Source organism: Sus scrofa, chromosome 2 (genome assembly GCF_000003025.6).
Source record: "Sus scrofa isolate TJ Tabasco breed Duroc chromosome 2, Sscrofa11.1, whole genome shotgun sequence".
Taxonomy (NCBI): Eukaryota; Metazoa; Chordata; class Mammalia; order Artiodactyla; family Suidae; genus Sus; species Sus scrofa.
In genome coordinates, this window is record NC_010444.4 from 70,377,767 (window position 1) to 70,397,681 (window position 19,915).

The 19,915-nt window shown below is 37.7% G+C and overlaps 1 protein-coding gene across 4 annotated transcripts in view; it reads left to right on the forward strand.

Annotated features, from left to right (window-relative positions):
- Positions 1-18,562, forward strand: part of LOC100624806 (zinc finger protein 709) — a 34,168-nt gene extending 15,606 nt beyond the window's left edge. Inside the window, exons 2-6 of one of the 4 annotated variants that reach the window (XR_002341665.1) lie at positions 4,206-4,244; positions 7,868-7,994; positions 8,500-8,560; positions 9,072-10,802; positions 12,529-13,822. Coding sequence is in view for 2 of the 4 variants with exons in the window: in XM_021083883.1 (XP_020939542.1) it covers positions 4,206-4,244; positions 7,868-7,994; positions 8,500-8,560; positions 9,072-10,551 (1,707 nt within the window). In the remaining 2 variants the exon portion in view is untranslated. Of the gene's footprint in view, positions 1-4,205; positions 4,245-7,867; positions 7,995-8,499; positions 8,561-9,071 lie in introns of all 4 variants that reach the window. The other 3 variants (XR_002341666.1, XM_021083883.1, XM_021083884.1) reach the window with 3 other exon arrangements.

The following is a 19,915-nucleotide window of genomic DNA, read 5'->3' on the forward strand; positions in this document are numbered from 1 at the left end:
TATGCCTAAGAGGACTTTAGGCAGCTTATTTGCTGATGGGTGGGGCTGTGTTCCCACCTTGTTTGTTGTTTGGCCTAGGGTTTCTCAGCCCTGATGGGTAGGGCTATATTTTTCCAAAATAACAGCCTCCAGGGGAGTTCATGTCAATGAATATTCTTGGGACCTCTGCCTCCAATGTCCTGCCCATACAGTGAGCCACAGTAGCCCCCTGCTTTCCCAGGATACCTTCCAAGACCCACAAGTATGTATGGCCAGATTCTTACAGAGTCCCTGCATTAACCAGGGATCCAGTGCACATGAAACCCTGTGTGCACCCTCCAAGAATGAAGTCTGTTTCCTCCAATCCTGGGGGAACCCAGAATATAAAGTAAGGGAAACCCATGCTCAAGCCCTGCTGGTCCTCAGTGCCAAATGGCTCTGGGGGCTCCTCTCCCAATTCCAGACTCCCAGGCTGAGAAACCTAATGTGGGGTTTGGAATGCTCCTGTAGGAGAGAGCATCTTCGATATAGGTATTTTCCAGTTTGTGGGTCACCCAGGGGTATTGGATTGCTTATATCACAAAAGCACTCCTCCTACCATCTTATTGTGGCTTCTTCTTTGTCTTTGGGTGTAGGATATCTTTTTTGGTAGCTTCCAGCCTATTCCAGTTGATGGTTATTCAGCATTCAGTTGTTATTTTGGTGTTTTTGTGAGAAGAGGTGAGCTCCAGTCCTTCTGCTCTGCCATCTTGTCTTGACCACCCCAGTTCCATTCTTTTGCATGCTATTGTTCAGTTTTCCCACACAATTTAATGAAGAGAGTCTCTTTTCCCTTACTTTATATTCTGGGTTCCACTACCTGAAATTAATTGATCACATAAGCATGTCCCCCCCCCCCGACTATTCTGTTCCCTTTATTTATGTGTCTGTTTTATGCCAAAAGCATGTTGTTTGATTAGTTTTGTAATGTCATTTGAAATCAATGCTAACAATTTATTCTTTCTCAAGTTTGCTTTGACTATTCAGGGGCTTTGTGGGTCCCTATAAGTTTTAGGGTTGTTTATTCTATTTCTGTGGAAAAAATGCCATTGAAATTGTGATAGGAATTGAATTGATTGATTTGAATTGTAAATTGCTTTAGGTGGTACAGACATTTTAACAATATTAATTCTAATTTATGAGAGTATTATACCTTTCAATTTCTTTCCTCTATGCCTTGTACATTTCAGTATGCAGGTTTTTCACCTTGGTTAAATTTATTCCGTGTTTTATTCTTCTTAATGCAGCTGTAAATGGTTTTGTCATTGAAGTACAGAATTTTACTTATTTTTTTATAGAAGGTAAAATTTAAGTTTATATTGAGAGACTACAGGATTTTAGTCTCTCTAGTAAATGTGTATCTTTTTTCTCATGGTGGAATTTCTAGTTCTAATCAGAATATGCTCTAATTTGCTAATTACTAATTTGTTTTTTAATTGAAGTATAATTGGTTGACAATGTTGTGTTAGTTTCGGGTGTACATCACAGTGATTCAAATGTATTTTAGATTATTTCCCATTATAAGTTGTTATAAGATAATAAATATAGTTCACTGCACTGTACAGTGTGTCCTTGTTGTTTATGTATTTTACATATAGTAGTGTGTATTTGTTAGTCCTGAACTTTTAATTAGGATTATTTTCTTCTCTTTCTGATACTTCATTATTGTTGTATAATTGATATTGTATCCTGCAGCTTTATTGAATTAATTTATTGGCTCCAGGAGTTTGGTGGCATCTTTAGGGCTTTTATGTATAACGTTACCTGCAAATACTGACAATTTTACTTCTTCTTTTCCAATTTGGATCCTTTTATTTAATTTTCTTGCTTAATTGCTATAGTGAGGACATCTAGTACTAGGTATATGCACCCAATATAGGAGCACCACAATATATAAGGCAGTTGCTAACGGCCATAAAAGGAGAAATCAACAGTAACACAACAATAGTGGGGGATTTTACCACCCCACTTACAGTAATGGACAGATCACCCAGACAGAAAATCAGCAAGGTAACACAGGCCTTAAATGACACCCTGGACCAGATAGACTTAACTGATGTCTATAGAATTTTCCACTCCAAAGCAGTAGAAAATACATTCTTCTCAAGTGCACATGGAACATTCTCCAGGATAGATCGCATCTGGGGCCACAGATCAATCCATGGTAAATTAAAACAATTTTTTTTTTCTTTTTTAGGGCTGCATCCACAGCATATGGAGGTTCCTAGGCTAGGGGTTGAATCGGAGCTGTAGCTGCTTGCCTACAGCACAGCCACAGCAACGCCAGATATGAGTCGTGTCTGTGACCTACACCCTAGCTTATGGCAGTGCTGGATCCTTAACCTACTGAGCAAGGCCAGGAATTGAACCTGTGTCCTCATGAATGCTAGTCAGATTCGTTTCTGCTGTGTCATGATGGGAACTCCCATGGTAAATTTTTAAAAGTTGAAATTATTTCATGTGTTTTCTCTGACCACAATGCTATGAGGCTAGAAATCAACTACAAGAAAAAAAAAACAGCAAGAAACACAAACTCCTGTAAGTCAAACAATATATTGCTGAACAACCAGTCAATCATTGGAAAAAAATCAAAGAGGAAATCAGAAGATATTTAGAGACAAATGACAATGATGATAGAACAATCCAAAATCTATGAGACACAGTAAAATCAGTTCTCAGGAAATGTTCTGTCCTATTTTTTTTGAAGAATTTGCAAAGTATTGGCATTAATTTTTTAAAAAATATTTGTTACTCTTCACCAGTGAAGCTAGCTAGTCTTTGATGGGAGGTTTCAGATTACTGATTGAATAACCTTACTAGTACCTGGTCTGTTCAGATTTTCTTTTTCTTCATGATTCAGTCTTGGTAGATAGTATGTTTCTAGGAATTTCTTCTATGTTGTGAAAAATTTTGGAGTATTGTTGTTCATAGTAGTCTCGTGATATTTTGTGTTTCTGTAGTACTTGTAGCATCTCTCATTTTTTAATTGGGGCCTTCTCTTTTTTTTTTCATCAGTGTAGCTAAAGACTTTTAAGTTTTATTGACATTATATTTTAAAAGCTCTTAGTTTCACTGATTTTTCTATTATCCTTTTGGTCTATTTCATTTATTTCTACTATGATCTTTATTATTTCTTTGCTTTTATTAACCTTAGGGTTTGTTCATAATTTTTTAGTTCCTTGATGTGTAAAGTTGGGTGTTTTGAGATCTTTTTTGTTTGTTTCTTTTCTTTTTCTTTTTCTTTTTTTTGGTCTTTTTAAGGCTGCACAAAGGACTTATTAGTTGGATACTAGTTGGGTTTGTTACTGCTGAGCCCTTTTTTGTTACTTTATTAGGATGATAAATGCTTTTGCTGCATCCTGTTTTATATATTGTACAGGAGTCCCCCATTGGCTGCAGTTTTGCTTTTTATAGTTTCAGTTACCTGAAGTCAGCTGTAGTCTGAAAAAATTAGGTGGAAAGTTACAGAAATAAACAATTCATAAGTTTTAAATTGTGCATTGTCCTGAATATTGTGATGGAATTTTGTGCCATCCTGCTCCATCTACCCTGGGAGAGTGAGTCATCCCTTTCTTCATTCTATCCACACTGTGTGTGTATGTATGTATAGGAGAAAATATATAATATAGGAGAAAATATATAGTATTTCTGGCCTTAAGTGCTATTCAGAGTTTCAGGCATCCACTTGGTGTCTTGGAATATATCCAAGAGAGTTATGCCTCCTGTTTTATTTTTTTTCCCCACCTCAGGATTGCCTTGGCAATTCTAGGTCTTAAATAGTTTTATATAAATTTTAGGATTATTTGTTATAGTTCTGTGAAAAAGGTCATGAGTAATTTGATAGGGATCCTTTTAAATCTGTAGATAGCTTTAGGTAGTATGGCCGTTTAAACAATTCTTCTAATTTAGGAGTGTAAGATATCTTTCCATTTCTTTGAATCTTCTTTAATTTTCTTTATTGTTTATAGTTCTCAGTGTATACATCTTTCATCTCCTTGGTCAGGTTTATTCCTAAGCATTTTATTTGGGGGTTCAATTTTAAAAGGTATTTTTTTTTTTTTACATTCCCTTTCTAGTATTTCATTGTTAGTACAAAGAAATGTAACTGATTTGTTTTTTTTTAATTTTCAAAAAACTCAGTGAACTTTATTATACTAACCTAATTTTACAACATTTCCATCCCAAAGCCTCAGCCCATCCGTCCCTCCACCAACCTGTCTCCTTTGGTAAGCATAAGTTTTTCTAAGTCTGTGAGTCAATTTCTGTTCTGCAAATAAGTTCATTGTATGCTTTTTTAAGATTCCATATATAAGTGGTAACATATAATGTTTTGTGTCTCACTGTCTGACAGACTTCACTTAGCGTAATTTCTGGGAACATCCATGTTGCTGCAAATGCCATTATTTCATTCATTTTTATGGCTAATATTCCATTGTGTATATGTACCACATCTATATCCACTCCTTTGTCAATGGATATTTAGGTTGCTTCCATGTGTTGTCTATTGTCTGTACTGCTGCAATGAACATTGGGTACATGTATCTTTTTGAGTCATGATTTTCTCTGGATAGATGCCCAGGAGTGGGAATGCTGGATCATATAGTAATTCTGTTTTTAGTTTTTTGGGGAATCTACATACTGTTTCCCATAGGGGTTGCAGCAATTTACATTTCCACCAACAGAGTAGAAGCGAGCATTCCCTTTTCTCCACATCCTATCCAGAATTTATTGTTTGTTGACTTTTTGATGATGGCCATTCTGACTGCTGGAAGGTGGTACCTCATAGTAGTTTTGATTTACATTTCTCTAATAATAAGTGATATTGAACATCTTTACATGTGTTTTTGGCCATCTGTATGTCTTTGGAGAATTGTCTGTTTAGATCTTCTGCCAGTTTTAGATGGGGTTATTTTTTTGGTATTGAGCTGTGTATTTATATATTTTGGAAATTAATCCCTTGTCATTAGTTTCACTCAGAAATATTTTCTCCCATTCTCTGGGTTATCTTTTCATTTTGTTTAGGGTTTCCTTTGCTGTGCAAAAACTTTTAAATTTAATTGGGTCCCATTTATTTATTTTTGTTTTTATTGTCATTACTTTAGGAAGTGGATCTGAGAAGATACTGCTGTGGTTAATGTCAGTGAGTGTTCAGCCAGTGTTTTCCTCTTAAGAGTTTTATAGTATCTGGAGTGTTTGATCTATGTTTTCCTCTACAGTTTTATAGTATCTGGTCTTATATTTAGGTCTTTAATTCCTTTTGAGTTTATTTTTGTGTATTTCATTCCTTTTTAGTTGTCCAGTTTTCCCAGCACCACTTATTGAAGGGACTGTCTTTCTCCATTGTATTTTTTGCCTCCTTTGTCATAGATTAGTTGACTGTAGGCACATGGGTTTAATTACGGGCTTTCTATCATGTTCCATTGATCTGTATCTCTGTTTTGGCCCCAGTACCATATTGTTTTGATGATTGTAGCTTTGTAGTGTAGTCTGAAGTCAGGGAGCTTAATTCTTCCAGCTCCATTTTTTTCTCCTAGGATGGCTTTGGCTATTCTGGGTCTTTTGTGCTTCCAAAGAAACTTGAAAATATTTTGTTTTAGTTCTGTGAAAAATGCCATTGGTAATTTGATAGGGTTTGCATATTAAATATATAGATTGCCTTGGGTAGTAAAATAATTTTGACAGTATTCTTCCAGTCCAAGAGCATGATATATCTTTCCATCTGTTTCTGTCACCTTTGATTTCTTTCATCAGTGTCTTACAGTTTTCATAGTACAGGTCTTTTATCTCTTTAGATAGGTTTATTCCTAGGTATTTTATTCTTTTTTTGATGCAATGGTAAATGGGATTGTTTTCCAAATTTCCCTTTCTGATCTTGGTTTGTTTTTGTTTTTTTGTTTGTTTGTTTTTGCTTTTTAGGGCTGCATCTGTGGCATATGGAAGTTCCCAGGCTAGGGGTCTAATCGAAGCTACAGCTGTTGGCCTCACCATAGCCACAGCGCGCCAGATCTGAGCCATGTCTGTGACCTACATCATAGCTCATGGGAACTCCAGATCCTTAACACACTGAGCGAGGCCAGGGGTCGAATCCACAACCACATGGTTCCTAGTCAGATTCGTTTCCTCTGATCTTCATTGTTAATACATAGAAAAGCAATAATAATCTCTGTATTAATATTGTATTCTACGATTTTACCAGATTCATCGATGAGCTCTAACAGTTTTGTGGTAGCGTGTTGAGAAGTTTCTAGGTATAGTATCATGTCATCTGTAAACAGTGATAGTTTTACTTCATCCTCACCAATTTGGATTCCTTTTATTTTTCTTCTCTGATTGCTGTGGTTAGGACTTCCCAAATTATGTTGAATAGTACTAGTGAGAGCAGACATCCTTGTCTTGTTTCTGATCTTAACAGGAAATCTTTGAGCTTTTCAGCATTAAGGATGATGTTAGCTGTGGGTTTGTCATGTGTGGCCTTTATTATGTTTAGGTTTTTATCAGAAATGGGTGTTGGATTTTGTCAAAAGCTTTTTCTGCATTTATTGAGAGGATCATACATTTTTTATTCTTAAGTTTGTTAATGTCTTGTATCACAGTGATTGATTTGCAGATGTTGAAAAATCCTTGCATCCTGAGTAATTCCCACTTTATCATCTTGTACCATTCTTTTAATGTATTGCTGGATTCAGTTTGCCAGTATTTTGTTGAGCCACAATGGGAACTCCCGGAAGGTTGTACTTTTCTAAGAATTTGTCCATTTCTTCTAGGTTGTCCATTTTATTGCCATACAGGTGCTTGTAGTAGTCTCCTATGATCTTTTATGTTTCTGTGATGTCCGTTGTAACTTCTCTTTTTTATTTCTAAACTTATTGATTTGAGTTCTCTCTCTTTTATTCTTGATGAGTCTGGCTAAGGGTTTATCAATTTTGTTGATTTTTTTCAAAGAACCAGCTTTTGGTTTCATTGATATTTTCTATAGTTTTCATTTATTTCTGCTTCTGATCTTTATGATTTCTCTGTCTACTAATTTTGGGTTTTGTCTGTTTTTCTCTCTCTGGTTGCTTTAGGTGTGAAATTATTTAAGATTGTTGTTTCCTGAGTTAGGCTTGTATTGCTATAAACTTCCCTCTTAGAACTGCTTTTGCTACATCCCATGGGTTTTGGATTCTTATGTATTTGTTGTCATTTGCTTCTAGGTATTTTTTAGTTTCTTCTTTGATTTTTTTAGTGATCCATTGGTTGGTTAGTAGTAGGTTGTTTAGTCTCCATGTGTTTGTGTTTTTTTGCACTTTTTTTTTCTGGTTAATTTCCAGTTGTATAGCATTGTGGTTGGAAAAGATACTTGATATGATTTCAGTTTTCTTAAATTTACTGATGGAGTTTCCGTCATGATTCAGTGGTTATTGAATCCAACTAGGAACCATGAGGTTGCAGGTTTGATCCCTGGCCTTGCTCAGTGGGTTAAGGATCCAGCGTTTCCATGAGCTGTGGTGTAGGTTGCAGATGCAACTCGGATCCCACATTGCTGTGGCTCTGGCATAGACTGGTGGCTGCAGCTCCGATTCGATCCCTAGCCTGGGAACCTCCATATGCCGTGGGAGTGGCCCAAGAAATCACAAAAAGACAAAAAATAAAATAAAGTGGTCACAGTAAAAATGCATAAATAATTTGCATGTGTTCATTATGCTGTTAAATTTATGAAGGGTAGACAGAGTAAGTTTTTGATGACCAAGACATAAGATAAATGTTTGACGGTGACAGAATCACATGTAACCTTCCTATTAATTGAGTATAAATCCCTAGTTCTGTTAGGCTCACATATCTTACTGGAAACATATTTGGGATGTTTTAGGACCCAGTGACCTTTGAGGATGTGGCTGTGAACTTCACCCTGGAGGAATGGGCTTTATTGAATCCTTCACAGAAGAGCCTTTACAGAGATGTGATGAAGGAAACCTTCAGGAACCTAGCATCAATAGGTAAGGATGATAACATTCTTTCACTTTTTTCTTGTCCATAAACATTATCCCCAAGATGTGGAAAGTGGAAAATGAATATAGTAGTCCTCACTTATCTGCAAAGGATACTTCCAAGACCAGTGATGGATTTTTGAAACTGCAGATAGTACTGAATTCTATTTATAATTTTTTTTCCTATACATACATATTTAAATTTGGCACACAGTAAGAAATTGGTAACAACTAAGAATAGAACAGTTACGATACATGAACTTAACATGCTCTGTGTCCATAAATGTTATGGTTTGAGATGAGACAACAAAACTAAGGACGGTTTCTTTTTCTTCCTCAGTTTCACATATAGGAGAGATGGAATTTTTCTTGTAGATCTTAGCAACATCAATATGCAATTTTTTTTATCATTGGTAAATAAACTAAGCATGGTCACACAGCTCACTGGATCTAGAATCTATATTTTTCTATATTTTCTAAAAATTTGCATTATTTTTCTGGGTCTTCATTTTAGAGAAAAAATGGGACAGTCATAACATCGAAGACTGGTACAAAACCCAGGGGAGAAAAGCAAGGTGAGTCACAAGCACAGTAGATAGTAGTGTCTCACACGAGGATCCTAGTATGTCATAAACTTTTTAAAACAAGAAACTAAAACAACCTCAACTTAGTATGAGAAAAAGAATGTATATCTATGAATGACAGGGCTGCTATGCTGTACAGCAGAAATTGACACAACATAGTAAATCAACTATAATAAAAAAATGAAATCAGCAAGAATGGAAAAAAACCCACAACTTTAGTTTCAAATTTATTTATCCTTAATTTTTCCCCACCAAACTCATTTACTTAAATGTGACATAGCTGTTCAGTGTTTTCAGCCTTATTCACTTTTGGAAACAGTACTAAGGAACCTCATATATTAATATTTCTATTTTCATAATAGCTATGGTCAAGTCTTCTTACAAAACTTTAAGTATATTTACCTTCAAACAACTTTAGGGTAGACAAATCTTAATTTTTGCTGTAAAATATAAAAATGAATTCAGTACCCTCCTAATAAATATGAAACTATTTTTTTAACAGAAGTCATATGGTAGAAAAACTCTGTGAAAGCAAAGAAAATAGTCAACATGGAAAAACTGTCAGCCAAATTTCAAATCTTAATCTGAAAAAGAAAACTCCTGGAGTAAAACCATGTGAATGTCATGTGTGTGGGAAAGTCTTCGTGCGTCCTTCATTCCTTAATAGGCACATCAGATCTCACACTGGACACAAACCATATGAATATCATGAATATGAAGAGAAGCCATATAAATGCAAGGAATGTGGGAAAGCCTTCAGTTACCGCAAGTCTGTTCACAGACATGAAAGAACTCACACTGGAGAGAAACCCTATGAATGTAAGGAGTGTGAGAAAGCCTTCACATGGCTCACAACCTTTCGAAGACACATGATAACACATACTGGAGAAGGACCCTATAAATGTAAGGAATGTGGGAAAGCCTTTAGTTGTTCCACTTCATTTCGAGCACATGAAAGAACTCACACTGGAGAGAAACCCTATGTATGTAAGGAGTGTGGTAAATCCCTCAGGTCTCCTCTAGGTTTGCAAATACATGAAAGAAATCACACTGGAGAAAAACCCTATGAATGTAAGCAGTGTGGTAAAGCCCTCAGTTGTCCTAGTTCCTTTCGAAGACACGAAAGGACTCACATGGCAGAGAAACAATATGAATGTAAACAATGTGAGAAAACCTTTAGTTCTCCTCTAGGTTTGCGAATACATGAAAGAATTCACACTGGAGAGAAACCCTATGAATGTAAGGAATGTGGGAAAGCCTTCATTTCTCTTTCAAGCATTCGTACACACATGATAACACACACTGGAGATGGACCTTATAAATGTAAGGAATGTGGGAAAGCCTTTATTTGTCCCAGTTCGTTTCGATCACATGAAAGGACTCACACTGGAGAGAAGCCGTATGAATGTAAAGAGTGTGGTAAAACTTTCAGTTGGCCCAGTTCCTTTCGAATACATGAAAGAACTCATACTGGAGAGAAACCTTATGAATGTACAGAATGTGGAAAAACCTTCATTTATCGCACAACCTTTCAAGGACACATGAGAAAGCACACTGGAGAGAAACCCTATAAATGTAAAGAATGTGGGAAAGCCTTCATTTCTCCCTCAAGTGTTCGAACACACATGATAATGCACACTGGAGATGGACCTTATAAGTGTAAGGACTGTGGGAAAGCATTCAGTTTTCCCAGTTCATTTCGAATACATCAAAGAACTCACACAGGAGAGAAACCGTATGAATGTAAACAGTGTGGTAGAGCCTTCAGTTGTTACACATCTTTTCGAACACATGAGAAAACTCACACTGGAGAGAAACCCTATGAATGTAAGGAATGTGGGAAAGCATTCATTTATCGCACCACCTTTCGAGGGCACATGAGAATGCATACTGGCGAGAAACCTTACAAATGCAGAGAATGTGGGAAAGCCTTCAGTCGTCCCAATTCCTTTCGAAGGCATGAAAGATCTCATACTGAATAGAAACCTTGGATATAAGTAATGTGGGGAAAACGTCAGTTGGCCTTCATTCTTACATGTGAAAACTTACTGGAAAGAAGTCCTATGAAAAAACCTGCTACAAATTAACCTATGTATAGTATTCCAAAAAACAGTCACATGAAATAATTAAAAGTTACAATATCTTTATCAGTGCCTCATTCTTAAAAGTGGATCTCTCGGCTGGATATGTACTACTTACTTTCAATACAGAATACTGATGTGAAGATAATTCTGTAAGTATTCACTTTTTTTTTTTGGCTTTTTTCTTTTTAGGACCACACCCATGGCATATGGAAGTTCCCAGGCTGGGGTTCGAATCAGAGCTATAGCTGCTGGCCTGTGCCACAGCAATGCCAGATCCAAGCCACATCTGTGACCTACACCATAGCTCACAGCAATGCCAGATCTTTAACACACTGAGTGAGGCCAGAGATTAAACCTGCTTACTCATGGATACTAGTTGGGCTCATAACCTGCTGCACCATAACGGAAACTCTGTAAGTATTCTTTAAGTGATACTACATAAAGTTAATAGATATTGTGCTGTCCTTAAATCATTTAACATTTTTCTCATTTTGGAGCCTATATGATCTATGGTTGAATTGACATGTATTTGTAATATACAGTTGGTTTAACTTTCACATTTTGATTGTTTAATAAGTTTAAGGCTATTAGTAAGTGATTTTTTTTTTTTTGGTATTTGTTGGGATATTCCTACTGGCTTCCTGTAGTGCTAGGTATTGGATACCCCTTACCAATTATATATTTCTTCTTTCTTATGAGAACATCTACTCTTGTTTTGGCCCGAGGAGCCTTATTCTGTTTTCCTTGCTAGTAAAAGATGGCATAAATTTGTAAATATGCAAAGTTTATCATAGAGTATAATCTTGTGACTTATTTCAATCTTTTGCCCTTTGCACTATGTCATTCTTTCTGGCTTGGATTCAAATAATAGACTTTGCATTAAGACAGACCTGTCATTGTACAATAAAATGTAGATTGGAGATGGCTCTCCTACATTGTTTTATCACTTAGGTAATGTAACATGTTCTAGAATCTGTTTCCTCTATGGCTCCATGTGAGAATTTACCTGGAACCTCACTCACATGAGATGTGGAATGTACAGGTGTCAGCACCCTACAGGGAGAAAGATGGGCATAGCACCTTTGAGGACACTTGCTTCCAACCTAATTTCCTGATTCCCTACCCTGTCAATCAAGAATGTCCTCAAAACCACAACCAGTTGACTTCCATTTTATCAGAGGTGTAGGTTTCTACACATATCTCCACAGGTTCCACAATTTTGTATTTTACTGCAAGTTTCCATATGTCCACCAGGCAGCTAATTCAAATTTTCATGGTTTGGAGCATTCTTTGATGCTTGGACTTACATCTTTTCTAGATCATATTTTCATAAGGTTAAACACCTCATTCTGGTAATTTGGCTAGTGACCATGTGTTCCTGATTCCACTGTGACAGCTATAGTTGTGTAGTCCAAAAGAACCTCATTGGAGTTTGTTCCTCTACTGCAGCATGCAGTAACTAACCTGACAGTCCTTCCGTGTGAGAATTGGCACCTATCTCATATTGGGCAGATTATGGATGTTTTCCATTACTCACAACAGTGCACAATTCTTCATTATGTTTTTAGTTATGTTGATGATGATTAAAAACAATATATTTTTGTTGAACAACATCTTCTGTTGTTTCTTAGGAGTGTTTTCATACAATTTGCATACTAACAAATACAATATTTTTCATTTCCTGAGCACATATATTAAAATATCTGTTGTAATTATGGATTTTCAGATCAACTTTGTAACTTGATCAAGTTAATTGTTACACATTCTCAATATTATCTTGTATATACATGTTGATTTTTTTGGTAAATTTTATTTTTTTATTCCTCTATAGTTATGATCTTTGTTTTGAAATGAATTTCTTATTTGTTTTGTCAGTGTCATGTTGCCAGAACCTACTGGGAACACACCAGCAGTCAACAAGAGTGGTGTCATGCATTGTAGTACTCAGAATGATTGCAGACCCTAAATGACTGGATTTATTAGTAAGAGGGTGCTCAAAAGGACTTACCTAATTTGGGCTTGTGCTAGGTGCTCTGATTGCTATTCAAGAAAGCAAGATGTTTCTGGATTGTACTGGATGCTGCAAGAAGATGAACTTAATTTTATCATAAGTAATTGTAGTATTTGACATTTTTCTCTTCAGCATGATCAAAGAACAAGGCCAGCATCCAGTCCCCTAGTACAGCTTTTGCTTTTCCTACTGATTGTGCAAACACTGATATATTTCCTGTGATGTACTGGATGGATACTGTTTACCATAAAGTACTTCAGTGAAAATATATAAAGTCACTTCTTAGTAAACTACATGGTTCCTTTAATATCTCCTTTATAACTCAACTGAGGCCTATACTTTCTGATAAATTATGAAAACACAAACCTAGTGGGAGAGAAAGACGAGACCACTGTTTCAGTTAAGCATTTTTTGCTCAGAGACTGTACTCTTGATGCTATTTCAGTATGCCTGGCACTGGATTCAACATATATCCAGTTTAGCACAAACAAGGTACTCCAGGGATTGGATATAGAGGCATGAAGCAAATAAGGTTTTGCAGTACTGGTGCTCATATTTTTGTGGGAAAAGGAGGCTGGTTAGCGAATGTTAAAGCTTTGGTTTATAAGATGGAAATAAGAGCTTTGAAAGAAAGTGAGTAATGACATGTAAGAAATAAGCTGGAAGTATGTGTATATCTTTCCTGTGAAGGTAGGAGCCTCAGTCACGATGTTATTATTGATCACTTGAATTTCTACCACCTTAACACTGTTATTAGGAACTGCTTGGGGATGGAAGTAAATGGAGGGCAGCAATGTAGAAGGTCCTGCTTTCCTCAGTTAATAGTGAAGATTCCCTATAAAGATAGTCATTTTTGCAGTTTTCTATAGAAAATATGTGACCATGATTTTGGACATTGATTTGGACCACACATATTTGTGGCATCTTTTTTTTTCTGTCTTTTAGGGCCACACCTGTGGCGTATGGAAGTTCCCAGGATAGGGGTCGAATCGGAGCTATAGCGCTGAGCTACACCAAAGGCTCAGAAATGTAAGATTTGAGCCGTGTCTGTGATCCACACCAGAGCTCACAGCAGCACCAGATCCTTAACCCACTGAGCAAGGCCAGGGATCAAATCCATGTCCTCGTGGATCTAGATGGGTTTGTTACCACTGAACCACCACAGGAACTCCTGTGACATCTTTTTGTATTTAACATCATTTAAAAGTATTCATTTATTTTTAACTATTTTAAATTTTATACTTGGCATTTTCACTTATATACTTATACAATATATACTCTATTAAGCTCTGGCATTCACCCCAGTCTGAGAAAAGGTTATGTTCATCTCCACTGTTCTAACCTATCCTGAGTTTATTCTGTAAGTAGAGTGATACTTATGCAAGTCTACTATGATTTCTCAGTGGATACAACAAAAAGAACAGTGAATGTCTATAAGGCAGTTATTCAAGAAATAATTGAGGAGAGCTGCAGAGAGAGGGGACCATTTTGAGTAATATCCTAATTCAATGTAAAAGGAGATAAGGGAAAATTTTAATGCCTTTCTATAAGAGTAGCTGGAAGCTTCTTTTCCCCCAGTGACTCACAAATCCCCATCTGCTGTTCACAAGTATCATTAGACTTCCAGCACACATTCTGGACTATAAAAGTAACAGCTCTGAATTTTATTACAGAGTAAAGGAAAGCCAAATTTTGTCCATTTTCTTATTAGCACTGTAAAGATTGTCATTTCATAATTATTTAATCTCCTTTGATGTCCTGTCAATTATTCCTTCCATCTTACAAATGAGAAGGTTAACTACAGTAGAACAAACTCAGACTCATAGAGATCACAGTAATATAATGTCTCAGTTTTGAAGGCCTAATGTATACCACTTAACTTAGCACTGTCAAAATTTTAAACTCAGAAGAACACTGCAAAAATTACATACTCTGAAAGAAAATTATGGCATATAATTTCACAGATGACTGAAATGGCAGTATGTTTGTTTTATTTATATTACATTCTAGAAAGGCATACATAGGGACCTAAAACAGATGTCAGTGGAGAAGGGGTTTGGTAAAAAGAGGCATCACAAAGAGTGTTGTTTTTTCTTTTTCCTTTTTAGAGATGACCCCCCAGAATATGGAGGTCCCAGGCTAGGGGTTGAATCAGAGCCATAGCCACTGGTATACACCACAGCCACAGCGAATGGGATCTGAGCCACATCTGTGACCTACACCACAGCTCATGGCAACAATGGGTCCTTAACCCACTGAGCGAAGCCAGGGATCGAACCCATATCCCCATGGATGCTAGTCAGATTTGTTTCTGCTGAGCCACCATGGGAGCTCCACAAGAGTATTCTTTTGGGGTGAAGGAGTATCACCCACCTTTTGGTGGCAGTAGCGTTACTATACATTTGTAAGAACTCACAACTACACTAAAAATAGTATACATACATATTCAAAATAATTAGTAGAAAACAAATGACAAAACTGCTTTCACATGCTAGGAGAATGTTAAACTTTGCTGAACCTTGATCTTTGCATGTACGAGTTATTTCCACCACCTTGCAGTACTACTTAGGAAGAACTGAAGGATTCAGTCCTCTACAGGCCTTTTTTGAAATCCCTCTTTAATTTTAAAAACACTCTCTAGGGCTGCACCTGCCCTCATAACAGGAGTGGAGTGAGAGGGCTCCCAGATCTGTCTTGTGAGTTTAAATTTGGTTCCTTGGTCAGATCTTCTGAAACACAAAAGTATATCCCACAGTCTCCCCAGGGATGATCTGCCCAGGAACATCCTAATTCATGAGCATCAGCAGCATAGCTTTTCCAGGGTCATCCTGAGATCAATTCCAGCTCTCCATTTCCTAGCTCATGCCTACTCTGTGCCTACTTAAAAAGATCTTTAAAAATCCACACCTTGTCCCATTCTAGAAAAGTTCTCTGTGGCAACACCAGGGGCTGTGAGCTGAAAGAGTGGAAGAAGCAGTGGTCAAAACCATGTCATGGGCGCATGCTCCTCAGCTGCAGCAATCCCAGGTGGTCCCATAGTTATCTTAACTATTTACAGAATACAAAAGGATCTAGACTCTGACCAAATAATAAGCACGCCATTAGTGTTGCCCCCACCACCACTATCCTACATCACAGAGGTCCTGGCCACCTCTCATGCCTCCTGAGTCTCTAAGCCACCCATAATGGCCATATATCAGGATGTTCTAGTTAAAGACACTATTCTCAGCTTAGTGCTAAACAGTTAGAGCAGCCACTGTTGTTATCACTTCCTCTGAAATGGAGGCTTACAGGCCCTGAGCTGATGATTCAGGGTAGCCGCTTTTCCATTTTGCCTTGGGTCATGAGGCCAGAACCTCTCATTGAAAAGATAATGGTACCTACAGGATAGAGTAAAAAAGGGGATGACATATCTGGCATATCTCAATTACAAGAGGAAGTGTGTTCCACTGTCTTCTGAGTGGTGCAGCTGTTCTAGAGGTGGTCGTCTCTTTTTTAGACTCATTGGCCATGCCATGTGGGCAGCCACTTGGGATCACATGAAAGACCATGATAGTTTGTATATTTATAGACCATATGCCACCACCATACCCAATGGAGTCCACTGGAAAGATGCTGAGTTCTGTCTCCAGATCAAACAAGACATCCCTGATTAAAACTGTACGCATGCACAAATACCAGCAAGCATGCTGGCACTGCAGGACACCCTAGCAAAAAGTCAAATTCATCTATGCATTTGCATAGATCCTTTGACCACTGCCAATGATCTTGCTATCCTCTCCCACCAATAGTGACAAGAACTCCTTATCTAACTCTATCACCCACTTTGGAAAAAGAACTCTGGGGATATCTTGCATCACAGTTACCCAAAGTCACTCCTAATTCTGCACATATGAAACCTCAAACTGGAGAGGAATATTTCAGTGCTTAGGGTGATTAATTAACTCATTTCTGAGACACCTCAGACCTAATGGTAATAACTTTGGCCCTGCAGGCCCATGAAATATGAAACTATTGAGATTCCTCTACCCTAAAACTCTAGGAAGAATGCAGGGGACTTCCCTCCTCTGCCATGACTAAGTTAGTGACCTACCAGTTCCCCTGATAAGGAGAAAAATGCCACTACTAATATAATTGATGGACATAATCCCCAGGCTGAGGAAGGGGTCCTTACAGGTGATAAAAAATAGACTTTATAGGACCCTTCATCCCCTCAGCTCAGCTATTTGCTATGCTCTGACTATGGTATGTACTTACATCAGCATATTACTCAGTAATCCTATTAGACATGCCACTGATGAAGCCAAAACACAATGAGTCACCAAGATAATTATGAAATCTACTCATTTCTCATAAAAGTAAAAAAAAAAAAAAAACACCTCAAAACATTGGGCTCTAGAAAAAGACATTCAGTGGGACTTTTCTCTCTTATGACCCCAAGATCCAGCCCTCATAGAAGCTAGAATGGCTTCCTTAGACATGTTAGTTTTAAATAAGTCCTCCTGCTGTTGAAGGCATTAGTTAGACCCCCCTCAGTGTATGGGGCCCATTACTTTGTTCTGACCTGCAGGCTTATTGACACCTCATATGTAGAGGACTTTCTCTACCAGACATTTCTGTCACATGGTCACTCTCACAAGCCTTTTGCTTATTGTAAGAGTGTCAGTAGCAAACATTTATATCCTACCCCCGGACTGTTCTCCTAACACATCTGTACTCTGTTAAGATTTCATTTTGGGCACCCTCCTTCAAAACACTCTCTGGTCTTTCTCAGCACAAGTGTGTTGTTTTCCTACCAGTTGCACTCACATTCTTTGTTGTGGATGTTACTTGCACTGCCCGGGGTACACATGATGCCACTCAACAAGCTCACATATATCCTAATCAAGAAATATCTAAAACATTCAAAACACATGTAGCAGACAGCTAATGTTTTAGAGCCTTCCTGTGAAGGAAAACTCTCTGGGAGCCATGGTGGCTGATGACTACGTGGTTTTAGACTATTTATTGACCAACCAAAGGAAGTTCTGTTCCCTTAAAGGATTACTTGCTGCATATGGGTAGACAACATGGCGAAGTGCCATTAGTAACTCAACAAATGAGACAACAAATTAAAATAACCAATAATATTATTAAGGTAATTGAATTCTGGAACCCCACATTTTCCTGGATCTCTCCAACACCTTAGAGTGACTGGATTTGAATGCTTTTTCAAGGCTTCATCCTAATTTTAACATGTTGCTTGTGCTTTTCACATTGCTACTGAAGTTCTTATGAGATGTGGCATAATTCAGTCAATCATCAGTAATGAACTTTTAATACAGACACTGGCTCCATTTTTGATGTGTGACTGTTAATGTGTGAGTGGGCTTTAGATACCCACTCACTCTGCCTGGTCCACAGTAGGCAACCAAGTTATAAAAGTAGAAACATGCCCCTTTTCTTTTGTGCCAATGAATCAAACCTTGAAAATCTGAACTCTCAACTCCTTGACACATTAAAGGCCCAACCACCTTCTTCTTTGCTCCAGCTGCCTGAACCCACTTTTAACACTTGCTCTACTCTCCTAAAAATTACCTTCAAGTAATAAACCAGGAGCAGAAGCCAGTTGAGTCAGTAAACTATAGAAATATATAAACCATTACAGATGAATTTCTGGAGACACAGTATAAACTAGCTTGTGAATTAAAAGGTTGATCTGGGGAACCCAGTCTTATGGAACTCCCCACAATTCATGAATTCCTCCTGCAGGAGCCACACCAGGTTATTACCATGCAGAATGAAAAAAAAAAAATTGCCTCCTAATTCATGCAGGAAATGGATTTTTTTTCTTTTTAGAGCCACAACCACAGCATATGTAAATTCCCAGGCCAGGGGTCGAAATTGGAGCCTACTGCCACAGCCACAGCAATATGTGATCTGAGCTGCATCTGCAACCTACAGCACAGCTCACAGCAACGCCAGATCCCTGACTCACTGAGCAAGGCCAGGGATTGAACCCGCATCCTCAAAGATGCTAGTCAGATTCATTTCCGCTATGCTGAGATGGGAACTCCTGAAAGTATTTTGATATATACACATTTTTGATATATACACAGTGCATTAAGTTTTCTATACCTTAGGCTATTTCTCAAGGGGAACCAGCTTGCCAAAGCTTTATCTGATTAGAGAAAGAGCAGTTGGACAACTCCAGCCATTTTTAGCTTTCCTCTGATTAAAACAGAATATTTGCTTAAAAAGACTGAAAGCCTTCTCTGATTTTTTTTCATTGTTCAGGGGTTCTGTTCCACCAAAACTTTGCAGGCTTAATAGTAACATAATAGAACATAATTTCCCCCAAATACCTTACCATCCTATCACCAGGGCCCCAGAGTAGTAACAGTAGGTTAAAACAGTTGGAGTTCCCATTGTGGCTCAGTGGTTAATAAATCCGACTAGGAACCATGAGGTTGCAGGTTCGATCCCTGGCCTCGCTCAGTGGGTTAAGGATCTGGCGTTGCCATGAGCTGTGGTGTAGGTTACAGATGTGGCTCAGATCCTGCATTGCTGTGGCTCTGGTGTAGGCTGGTGGCTACAGCTCCGATTAGACCCCTAGCCTGGGAACCTCTACATTCCATGGGTGCAGCCGTAGAAAAGACCAAAAATAAATAAATACATAAAAAAAACCCAGAGAGTTGTTTAAGGCATAGAATATACTCAAGAATGAATTTTGGGGGCTATGCAAATACACTAGGGAGAATTAAAGGATGCTAGATGATATTGAAGCCCCTGATACCTGTAGCTATGACAAATATTAACCATAGTCTATCTTCTACTTAAGAACACAGAACATACTAAAGGTCTGTTTATCTCAAATTACCTGATCCATCTAGCTTTCAGCCAAAAATTAGAAGAGAAAACGCATTCTGAAAAAGTAAAGCAGTTGTCAAAATAAGACTCAGGTACAGGAGAGATTTTTGAATGACCAGATTGTGAATTTTAAATAATTTCATGCAAAGCTGACTTCAGAACAGGGAAGATTATCAGGGAGAAAGAGAGGCATTACATACTCATAAAAGTGGCAGTTCTCCAAGAAGACATCATAAGCCTTTATATGCACTGAAACAGACAAAATAAATGCCACAGAAATGTACAAAACTGCAAGTTCAGGCGGACAATCTACAATTCTAACTGAATATTTCAACATCACTCTATCAGTAATCAGCAGATCCTGCAGGCAGAAAATTTACAAAACATTTTTTTTTCCTTTGG